Genomic DNA, 12657 nt, shown 5'->3' on the forward strand with positions numbered 1-12657 from the left:
AGGGCTCACAAAGGGCTTGGTGGGGATTAAAGACCTAAATGTGAGACCTGAAACCATAAAAATCCTAGAAGAGAGCATAGGCAATAATTTCCCTGACACCAGCCATAGCAACATTTTTCTAGATGTATCTCCTGAGGCAAAGGAAACAGAAACAAAAATAAACTATTGGGACTTCATCAAAATAAAGAACTTCTGCACAGTGAAGGAAACAATCAACAAAACTAAAAGGCAACTTACTGAATGGGAGAAGATATTTGCAAATGACATATCTGAGAAAGGGTTAGTATCCAAAACACTTAAAGAACTTAGACAATTTAACACCCAAAAAACAAATAAGCCAATTAAAAATGGGCAGAAGATATAAACAGACATTTCTCCAAAGAAGACGTCCAGATGACTGACACATGAAAAGACGCTCAACAACACTCATCACCAAGGAAATACAAATCAAGATTACAATGAGATATCACCTCACACCTGTCAGAATGGCTAAAATCAAAAAACACAGGAGACAACAGATGTTGGTGAGGATGTAGACAAAGGAGAACCCTCTGCGCTGTTGGTGGGAATGCAAACTGGTGCAGCCACTGTGGAAAACAGTACAGAATTTCCTCAAAAAGTTAAAAATAGAACTACCCTACCATCCAGTAATCACACTACTTGGGTATTTACCCAAAGAATACAAGAACACTAATTCAAAGGGATACAAGCACCCTGATGTTTATAGCAGCATTACTTATAATAGTCAAATTATGGAAGCAGCCCAAGTGTCCACTGATAGATTAGTAAAGAGGTGTAATGTGTGTGTGTATATATATAATGGAATATTATCCAGCCATAAAAAGGAATGAAATCTTGCCATTTGCAATGACATGGATGGAGCTAGAAAGTATAATGCTAAGTGAAATAAGTCAGTCAGAGAAAGATAAATACCGTATGTTTTACTCATGTGGAATTTAAGAAACAAATGAGCAAAGAAAAAAAAAAGAGAGAGAGAGAGAGAGACAAAGCAGAAAGAGACTCTGAACTACAGAGAACAGACTGATGGTTACCAGATGGGAGGTGGGTGGGGGGATGGGTGAAAAAGGTGATGGAGATTGAAGAGCACACTTATCGTGATGAGCTCTGAATAATGTATAGAACTGCAGAATCACTCTATTGTACACCTGAAACTAACAGAACACTGTATGGTAACTATACTGGAATTAAAATTAAAAACTTAATAAAAAAAAGAGGAGTTGGTGGAATTTTAAAATTTTATATGATCTACCTACCCATCTATCATCTAAAAATATTTAAATCACCAGTTCTCATGGTTATTACCCTAGTTTTAATTATATAAGTACATGAAATTTCTTAAGGAAAACAAAGAAGCTAAGGAAGGAAAAGAAGGAGGAAGGTGGTAGGTAGGTTATTATTCATATAAATAGTCTCCCCTTGGATATTCCCATGAAACTCCAACCAAACCATCATTCTATCAATACCAGCTCATCTATTTACCTTTCCCATTCTTGGTTTGGAAATGAATATAAAGAGTCCAAAGTTGTCCATCCCCCCCAAATCTTCCTATGTCCAGATCTTAATCGGGGATGCTGAAGTTATCATGTATAAGGTAAGTCTAGTTACTGAACTGTGTAAAGGCACATGCATGCAATATCCCCTGTCCAGCTAATCCCTGGGCACTTTCCACTTTGGGGCCCCAGGCAATGTGGCTGGCACTCAATAAAAGGGGGCTGGGGTTTGCTGGGCTCTGCCGCTCCTCAGTGCAGGAGTCCTCAAGGGCTTGATGACCTTTGCTCCCTACTCACTTCTGACTTACCCCAGTCCCCTGGGCTCCAGCTCCCCGTCCTGACGGCTCACAGTGCCAGCTCATGTATCCTGCAGTCCTGTACTCTATCTGCTTTGGGGGAAGAAATTCATCCATTTCCCACCCTTTGAACTCCCACTGTTGACTTTCAGCTCCTTCTGAGCCTGGTTACTAAGATCACCCTCACAGTCAAGTCTCTCCCGTGTTCACTACCACAAAAGGTAATTAAACCTGGCTCTAAAGCCACCAGGAAGAGCAGCATCAGCCTCCATCAGTCCCCAGCAGCTTCCCGATTCCTCCCCAAACACTTACCCTCCAGTACTCCCTAATTCCAATGGAGAAGCTCTCAGAAAAGATGGCAATCCTCTAACCATTCTTATCACCAGCCACAATCAAAACTGTGAGCGTGGGAATGTAAACAGAAGACAGTGTTAAGTAGCTAGGGCTATATAATGATTCTGGTGAGTGGGACGAGAAAAACCCAACCTCTTGACTTAAATTAATGAGCAAAGGACAATGAGGTTCAGAAACCTTCAGTTAAAAGCTAGGTCCCTGTAGGTGACACCAACCAAGAACTCCTAAGTCAAGCATCAACGAGATGGCTTTTAGCGGCGTAAGGATAACAGCCTCAGACCCAAGACAAACCTGTAAACTAGCTTCTCTGTGCACTGGAAACCTCCTCCTTTGCCTTTATGGCATATCCTGACTTCCCTCCCCCTGCTGCATTTAAGATCCTCATTTTGCATTCAAGTGGCCAAAATCTGTACCAGGAACCTTGCCACATTTGTACAATTCCCGTGCACTGAAATGATCCCTTCCTTCCTCCGCCACTCCTGATTCCCCAATATCAAGCAAAACTCCTATTCCTTCAAGCAGATCTCCTAGTTAGATCACTTGTTTCCAATATAAGGCCAACCCACCCCCATTCCAGAATAAATGAAGAAACTTTTAGCCCAAAACAATCTTTAATTAGCAAAGTTGGATAATTCCTTAAATGTCTTCATCTATCCATTCATTCACTCATTAGACAAATATTGAACTGAATCCCAGGCACTTGGGAAACACCAGTGAATAAAATACAGATCACTGCCCCATGGACCTCACACTTCTGCTCTCCAAGACTTCTCCATGACAAGCACGGATGTCCACAATAGGACTCAGCCTGTCTCCTCAATTAGAGTCTCGCTCCCTCCAACTCTCCACACGGCCACCAGGGCAAGCTTTCTAACACGTGCAGGACCCTGTCCTGCACCCCCACCGCCCAGAGTATTGAGTCAAAATGCACATGGCACAGGCCCCGCCTGGTGTGAACTCCACGTAGTGCAGTGGGGGAAAACAGTAGCTCAACAGGTTGGCTGTGAGAGTAGGAGAGGAGAGAAACATACACGTTAGTAAGCACGTGAAGCACCCAGATGCCATCTATGTGTTTCACAGCCACTCGCAAGTCTCTCCAGGCCCTGGCACCCATTTACAGGACTCAGGCGAGGCCCACCATGTCCCTTCAATGGCAAACCCACGCTTACAGAAACAAGTCGCAAGCTTTCATCATGAGGTCACCTTTCACCACCTGCCCCATCTCACACCTCCATCCCTCTCCATTCTGCCCACGCCAGGCTGCCTGCTGCTCTTTGGACAGGCCCTGCCCGTCTGGGTCTTGAATCTCACCGCAGTTCCCGTTGCCCAATCCTCAACCTGCTGACTTTCTACCCACCCTTCAAAGAGCAGCTCAAACCCTACCTCTCCCATGAAGATTTTCATGGCACCCAGGCAGCTGGGACTTGCACCTCTACTACGGCACTCTTATTTTCCCTGTATACCACACCTTGACACTTGAGACGGATACAGGCAAAGCTTTCTGGAGCCCCCACATTTGCACAAATCATTAAAGCATCAATATTCACCCTTAAAATGCATGTGCAGGGTAGGCAGATAACACGGAGGAGGGCGGCTATTTGTACTCACTCCCTCACTCTAGCTAACACCTTTCAGAGGCATGACTCACGTTCACGCCTTAACGAAATTACACCTGACAATAACCGAAGACATTCAACACTAAATCTGAACATGGTATGGTATAATTTATTAGACTATCAAATGATCTACTTTTACTAGATTACAATTCCTCGAGAAAAGGAGCTTTGACGTCTGCAATACAGTTACCTCTGTATCTGAGTGTCACACGTGAGAGAGATTTTGGAAAAAAAAAAAAAGAAATGAAATGTGGATGAGACGAATCTAGAGGATACTGGATTTGTTTCGCTGTTTTCTCAGAATATTAGTTAATGGCCCCACATCAACTGGAAGGCATTCTTGCAAGAAACAGCTCTAAGGGGGTGACGCTCATACATACGAGGGGCGACCAGGGTGGGGCCAGGAGGCTTTTTTAGGAGATCTCCCTGCCTAAGGGGCTTCTTTGGGGAGGGCAGAAAGGGAATCCTGGGGCCCTTCCACCTCACCCAACACGCTGGAGTAACTAAATGGCCCCCGATGTGAGAGGCAGGCAGACTGAACGGGCGAGCACACCACTGTGGGCTCCTTCCACACGTATCACCCCACCTGAACGGGTTTAGCCACAATGATGCTGTTAGAGCAAACCTCAGCGCACCCTAAACTGAAGATCGCCGCTCAGCGGTAACACAACCAAACACCCACAGAGGGCTGCTCTAACAGTGAACATAAGGCAGTGGGAATACATCTATTACTTGATCATCGAGAAAGAGTATTCATTTTAAGGGAACAATGACAAAGGTTTCTACTTGTCAGCAGGGAGCGTGTGCGTTTGAGTCAGTCATTCCAGCCCCCTCCTCCAGCCTTTGATTTGGACAAGCGGTAAGGGACCATGCACCGGTGGCCTCACCCACCCTAGCGTCTGGGTATCTGAAACACCTTCCATATAGAAATCATAAAATTCCCTTTGCTTGTGAAAGAAAAAAAAAACTAGACACTAAACCAAAATTATTCATAAGTCGAAGACCAAACTCCTCATGCCATTCTCCCACTGCCCCCCGCCCTCCTGGAGAACATGCTGCTGACACTCTGGCTTCTGTCCTTTCAAAGAGTTTTCCACAGACAAGCATGTACTCTGTGGGAGGGCTGTTTCCATAAAAACGTCATCATTCCATACCCATTATGTGGTTGGTTGCTTTTCTTTTTTCTCAGCAGTATTTACAGATGCTTTCTCATCACTCAAAACAACCAAGCAAAAACCACCTGTGGTATCTAGTTGACTTACATTTCTTGTGGATTTTGTGTTCATCTTTACAAATTTACCTTCTGCTGACAATCTCTTTCTAAAGGACTACTATTTTTTCCCATTTATTCTCAGCTTACCTCTCCTAGTCTAAGCTCAATATAGCAAAAATTTCCACATGTTATAATTGCTTGCGTTTCAGAAACACATTTTTGGTTCTGACATCCTATGGACTCCTTCGAGGTAAAGTGCTTGCTTTGCGTAATCTTATCAACTTCAGTTCTTGCCCCACAAGTCAAGCCTACACAGCAATTTCCTGTTCGCATAACAAGTCCAGACCATTCCAGATCATTTAATCAAAAGAACGTTTCCCTTAAAGAGCAATTATCTATTTTCTATGGAATGCTAATAGGACCATGTATGCATGATGTGTATTGCAAAACACTTTCTCCTGCTGACATCCAACCCAACCTACTGATGTTTGAGGGAAAAAAATGTAGCTTAAAGAACTGGTCTCACAATTATCATAATTACCTTTCCACATATAAAACGTAATGTTTGCTGTTTTCAAATTCAAGGGCATGAAGTACTTGGTGCCAAATTAGATGGCTAGACTCCTCAGCCTATTCCCAAAGGTGCCTCTCCCCGCCATAAACTGTCCAGTGGCTTATTCTCATGTGCCTGGTGCCCCGTGGAGCCCTCAGAGTTGGGGTGACAGGGGAGGGAGAACCCCTGCTGCTGCTTCAGACACAAGTCCAGAAGGCGTGCTGGTCCATGGGTTTGTAATGAACACCTGATCCAAGGGACAGAGAGATGAATGGGGAAATCCTTTAATACTGAAACTATTAACATTTCGTGGTTTGTGGAAGTTTTTAGACAATTAGGAGAAGCTAATATTCACGCTTTCAACCACAGCACCTCTTTTCTCACAAATATCTTCCTGACATTGACTCCCCCTCTATATTCTTTCCCTGGCAATTATTCTCTTTGATTAAAATAGCATTGGAAAGAGACATGAAAAACATCAAAATGATCGTTTCTGAGGCACTTGGTATATGCAACCTTCAGAAAATTCAAAACCTATAAGTAGAATCAAAGCACTGTATGGGAATATTAAAAATTATAGAGCAATTTAAAGTATTCCGAACTCACCAGACTCACATTACATGAAGAATGAGGGTCAATAAAATACAGAGAATCTACGTGTTCGTCGGAACACAGCGTGACTCTCCACAGTCCCAGCCCACTGAGGAGGAAAGCCTACTGGCCTTCAGATGACACGCGGGGAGAGTGAAATCTGAATCCGTAGGTGTCTGAGCAACGCTCCTGGGCTCTTGGGTGCTCAGGCAAGAGAGAGGTTTTGTTCCAGACCTAACTCCGTGACAGCACGCCAACTCCCAGAATCCCCTCAGCCGCAGCATTCACACCTCATCCACACCCTTGTTGCCCTCTCTTTTAGGGCAAGGACACAACTATTATCTTGTTTATCACTAAAGCTGTACCATATTTTATACGCTACTGCAGCTTTAATCCTCAAAACCCTGGCAGCAGGCCAATCTTCTTTACTCCTTAATAGGGGCATGAATGTATGGGGACTGGACTTACTCTTATTTTTGCTGACAATAACAAACAAGAGGAAAACTGCTTAGAAAATGATAGTTATAAAATTCCACTTTTTGTGAACTAGACTAGTATCTGTTAAGCACCTACTGTGCACCACGGACTGCACTATCGACCAAGTGGGAAGAGAGAAGCAAGGTTGGCTTACTGCTTCAGTAACCAGAGAACAGACAAATGCTAAACTGTAACGAAACCAGGTAAAGCACCTCTGGCGTTATACTCACCAATAAATGTAAGTGGGGACGACCTGTCTCAAGAACACACCTCAGAGCCTCCAGCGGAGGCCCTGCACCGCCTCACGTGTTTTGCCGATGTGAGCTAGCGGCCAGCAGAAACCTGTGCGTGCATTCTCAAAACCATGGTCGCTCACGGAAAGCAAAGCAGCCGCACGTGTGTGTGTGTGTGTGTGTGTGTGTGTGTGTGTGTGCGCGCGTGCGCGCGTGTGGGCGTACGCCACCCACATGTGATCCTTCCATTCCCCCTGGCTTTATCAGCTACTCAGTCTCTCAGCACAGATCCACCAGGGGTGACACGTGCTCACTGAAACTCCCAAGTCCATCCCCATGCAGCAAAGCAGGCCCTGGGACTGACCTGCTGCACGTCTTGCTGGAACACACACAGCTGCAGCCGCTGGTGGAGCCGGACCTTGCGGTGCTGCCAGATGTTTTCCAGCTGCCGCTGGTGGTGCAGCACCTCGTGGATGACATCCAGGACATGGTGCACAGCCTTGGAGTAGTTGGCGGAGGCCGTCAGGGAATCGGAGCTGCCGGGAGTCAGAGGCCGCTGGAGCTTGTCAAGGAGCGACTTCCCATCCTGGCTCACCTTCCGACAAAACAGACGGGCGATTAGCCACAGTTCGCGGCTTGACCCAGGCCGTGATCCCTGTGCTCGGAGGGGTGCGTGTGCATGCATGTATACACACTCACACCCCACACACATACACACTCTCACACACACTCACACAAATATGAACAGTTTTACTCAAAGGCATATTTTATAAAGAACAAAATTTAAAACAAACCCCTCAGTTCTCCAGCGATGCCACAGGACCAAATGTGGTAAAACACTGAGTTAAAAAAAAGGAATGTTCATTCTCATACAGGACAGTAGGTGCCATTCTTAATGAATAAACATAGTATCTCGCTATATCTGGCATATGACAGTTGATATAATTAAAATTTAGATGTAATAATTTTCCCTTAAGATATTGTTAGAATTAAACAATCACAGTGGAGCAAAATTTTAACACTGAATCTCAAAACCTCAGTTCAAAAAATACTATCTAACCTTTGGTAAAGAATACATACTTAAACTTTCTGATTTAGTTGGACAGCAATTTTACTTCACAGGATAAAAATTTTAAAGTGCCATTTTACTTGATTCACAAACTTAAAGAAATTTTAATTGAAATGCCATCATTTTTTAAAAGAGATTTCAATATTATTTCTATCTTATGGCACCTAACTACCAAATTACAATGAAATGAAAGCACTCGGACTAGCCAACAAAATAAGCAAAGGTAAAAGTGGAATATGGAAAGAAAAGCACTATGTATTTTTCATATTTAAGTGATTCTTGAGATTTTATAAAGGACTATGCCAGATGTGGTAGAAAAAAATATGGCATCAGACAATACAAAAGACACATGGCCCATAACATAGCAAGGCTGTGATTCAGGGGGCTTCTCGAGTCAGCCCCTGTGCTCAGACACTTCTGAGTCTGAAAACCTCACTGGGTTTCTACAGAAAGGAAGAGCAAATGGGAGCCTTGTGAACAGACACAAGCAGGGTTCAGAGGCAAACCCGCAGAAGAGGGAGGAGGATGAGAGCTGGACAGACCAACACGGGAAGCCCATAGCAACCAGAAGGCCATGGAATTTCCTTCCAGGGTCTTACAACTTTCAGTCATGTTGGAATGGAACATGTTTGATTTCCCAGACCTGATTCTGAGACCTCTGTGGGAAGTGCTGACTAGTCCTCATGAAGGCTGACTGTCAGCCTTCATAGATTAAGACAGATTGAACATGTCAAGAAAGCAAAATGTCAGAAACAGCCAAGGTGACATAACCAAAGAAAACAGGTGAAAAAGAAACCAACTAAACGATGTAGTATCAGGCCTGTATAAAAACAAAAATAGTGAGAATTTAAGTCTTCTAAAACAGATACTTGCTCCCAGGAGTTGCTGAATTTTCGATACAATGGGCATTTCTGATACAATGACTTTGGAGAGTGAAGCACCCATGACACATTTGGGAAGGGACTCATTGTGAAGGATCCAGAGAAGCAGGATATTTCCTCAAAATGAAGACCTGTCCTGCTCAATTATCTGAGCTAGGCTCTATTTAACATAGACACATGAAGGTTTTTCCTCCTCCTCACCTTTTTTTTTTTCCTACTTTAACATACACTGATTTTTCCAGGAATGCAATTACCATGTTAATCAAAGTAAAGTAGTGCCTGGTTTTCTTTGGAACTTTGTAAGAGTGGCTTACCATCTCAAAGTAGCAGCATGATAATGCCATTCTCTGTATTGGAGTCACCAATATAACACACGTCTGACCTGCATTTGCTATATTCGTAACAATTTTTTATCTATGGCCAACATTGATAAAAAATCTGAATATCTAATTTTTTCTTATATTGTGCGTGTCCTTAGGCATTTATAGGAACACATTTTATTATAAATCACTTTTGTCTCTAATTTACATTGTAACATGTATGTGATTTACCTATATATATACATATAAATTTTATGTGACGACAGATTACTCATACATTTTATTCTAGTAGGCATCAGAAAATGTTTTGTTGAGAGATAAGGAGAAGATGGTGGAGGAGTAGGGGACCCTTTTTCAGTCGGTCCCCTGAGTCGAGCTGGATAGGTACCAGACCAGCCTAAATAACCACGGAATCAGCCTGAGACGTAGGAAGATACATCTGGATCTCTACAAATGAACATCTCCAGCGCTGAGTATTGAGATAAATAAATAAATAAAATCTTTAAAGAAGAAGCCCACATCCCTAAGATCCCTATAAAACAAGGGGCACGGCCTGGGACCCAGTCAATAATTTGGGCTCTGGACAACCCCACAACCTCTCCTCATCAGAATGACAAGTAGGAGAAGCCCCCCACCAGCAAAGAAAAGACAGTGAGTCTGTGGCCTCTGCCACAGAAATAATGGATATGGATGTAACCAAATTATCAGAAATGGACTTCAGAGTAACAATGCTCAAAATGATGAGTAGAATTGAAAAAAGTATTAACGAAAAGGTTACTGAGAATACAGAATCCCTAAGGACAGAAATGAGAGCGAATCTGACAGATATTAAAAATTCTATGAGCCAAATGCAGGCAAAACTAGAAGCTCTGACGGCCAGGGTCACCGAAGCAGAGGAACGTATTAGTGAATTGGAGGATGGGTTACTAGAGGAAAAAACGAAAATAGAAGCTGGTCTTAAAAAAATCCACGCCCACGAATGTAGGTTACGGGAGATTACTGACTCAATGAAACGATCCAATGTCAGAATCATCGGCATCCCCGAGGGGTGGAGAAAAACAGAGGTCTAGAAGAGATATTTGAACAAACTGTAGCTGAAAACTTCCCTAATCTAGTGAGGGAAACAAACATTCGTGTCCAAGAGGCAGAGAGGACCCCCTCCCAAGCTCAACTACGACAAACCTACGCCACGTCACGTCATGGTGCATATTCGCAAATACTAGATCCAAGGATACAGTATTGAAAGCGTCCAGGGCAAAGAAATTTCTCACGTACCAAGGCAAAGGCATCAGAATTACGTCAGACCTGTATACACAGACCTGGAATGAGAGAAAGGGTTGGGGGAGCATATTTAAAGCTCTTTCAGAGAAGAACATGCAACCAAGGATCCTTTATCCAGCAAGGCTGTCATTCAGAATTGATGGAGAAATAAAGACATTTCAGAATCGCCAGTCATTAACCAACTTCGTAACCACGAAACCAGCCCTACAGGAGATATTAAGGGGGGTTCTATAAAGGTAAAAAGGCCCCAAGAGTGATACAGAACAGAAAGTCACAGCCAATACAAACAAAGACTTTACTGGCAACATGGCATCATTAAAATCATATCTCTCAGTACTCAGTCTTAATGTGAATGGCTTAAACGCTCCCATAAAACACCACAGGGTTGCAGACTGGATAAAAAGAAATGACCCATCCATTTGCTGTCTACAAGAGACTCATTTCGAACCCAAAGATGCATTCAGACTGAGAGTAAGGGGATGGAGTACCATCTTTCACGCAAATGGACCTCAAAAGAAAGCTGGGGTAGCAATTCTCATATCAGATAAATTGGATTTTAAACTATAGACTATAGTTAGAGAAGCAGAAGGGCACTATGTTATTCTTAAAGGAAGTATTCAACAAGTGGATATGACAATTATAAATATATATGCCCCCAACAGGGGAGCAGCAAGATACACAAGCCAACTCTTAACCAGAATAAAGAGACATATACATAAAAATACATAAATAGTAGGGGACCTCAAAACTCCACTATCAGAAATAGACAGAACACCCTGGCAAAAACTAAGCAAAGAATCAAAGGCTTTGAATGCCATACTCAACGAGTTGGACCTCATAGATATATATAGAACACTACACCCCAGAACCAAAGAATACTCATTCTATTCTAATGCCCATGGAACATTCTCAAGAATAGACCATGTTCTGGGACACAAAACAGGTCTCAGCCGATACCAAAAGATTGAAATTATCCCCTGCATAATCTCAGACCACAACACTCTGAAATTGGAACTCAACCACAAGGAAAAATTTGGAAGAAACTCAAACACTTGGAGACTAAGAACCATCCTGCTCAGGAATGACTCGATAAACCAGGAAATCAAAAATCAAATTAAACAATTTATGGAGACCAATGAGAATGAAAATACAACAGTCCAAAACCTATGGGATACTGCAAAGGCAGTCCTAAGGGGGAAATACATAGCCATCCAAGCCTCACTCAAAAGAATAGAAAAATCTAAAATGCAGTTTTTATATTCTCACCTCAAGAAGCTGGAAGAGCAACAGAGGGACAGGCCTAACCCATGCACGAGGAAGCAGTTGACCAAAATTAGAGCTGAAATCAATCAAGCAGAAACCAGAAGTACAGTAGAGCAGATCAACAGGACTAGAAGCTGGTTCTTTGAGAGAATCAATAAAATTGACAGACCACTGGCAAGACTTATCCAAAAGAAAAGAGAAAGTACCCAGATTATTAAAATTATGAATGAAAAAGGAGAGGTCACCATGAACACCATTGAAATTGGAAGGATTATTAGAAATTTTTATCAACAGCTATATGCCAATAAACTAAGCAATCTGGAAGAGATGGAATCCTTCCTGGAAACCTATAAACTACCAAGATAGAAACAGGAAGAAATTGATTTCTTAAACAGGCCAATTAATTATGAAGAAATTGAGTCAGTGATAAACAACCTTCCAAATAACAAAACTCCAGGCCCGGATGGTTTTCCTGGGGAATTCTATTAAACATTCAAAGAAGAAATAATACCTATTCTCCTAAAGCTATTTCAAAAAATAGAAACAGAAGGAAAGCTACCAAACTCATTCTATGAAGCAAATATTACCTTGATCCCCAAACCAGGCAAAGACCCCCTCAAAAAGGAGAATTACAGACTGATTTCCCTAATGAATATGGACGCCAAAATCCTCAACAAGATACTTGCTAATAGAATCCAACAGTACATTAAAAGGATTATCCATCATGATCAAGTGGGATTCATACCTGGGATGCAAGCGTGGTTCAATATTCGCAAATCAACCAGCGTGATACATCATATCAACAAGAAAAGACTCAGGAACCATATGATCCTCTCGATTGATGCCGAAAAAGCATTTGACAAAATACAGCATCCTTTCCTGATTAAAACCCTTCAGAGTGTAGGAATAGAGGGTACATTTCTCAATCTCATAAAAGCCATCTATGAAAAGCCTACTGCAAATATTATTCTCAATGGGGAAAAGCTGGAAGCCTTTCCC

General features: G+C 42.6%; 1 protein-coding gene across 1 annotated transcript in view; it reads right to left on the reverse strand.

Moving 5' to 3' along the window:
- The window catches only part of TRIO (trio Rho guanine nucleotide exchange factor), a 348230-nt gene that overhangs the window by 173340 nt on the left and 162233 nt on the right, over nt 1-12657 (reverse strand). Inside the window, 1 exon segment of the mRNA XM_045787154.2 lies at nt 7209-7439. Coding sequence (XP_045643110.1) covers nt 7209-7439 — 231 coding nt within the window.

The sequence above is a fragment of the Ursus americanus genome, chromosome 15 (genome assembly GCF_024610735.1).
Source record: "Ursus americanus isolate L20-20 chromosome 15, mUrsAme1.1.p, whole genome shotgun sequence".
Taxonomy (NCBI): domain Eukaryota; kingdom Metazoa; phylum Chordata; class Mammalia; order Carnivora; family Ursidae; genus Ursus; species Ursus americanus.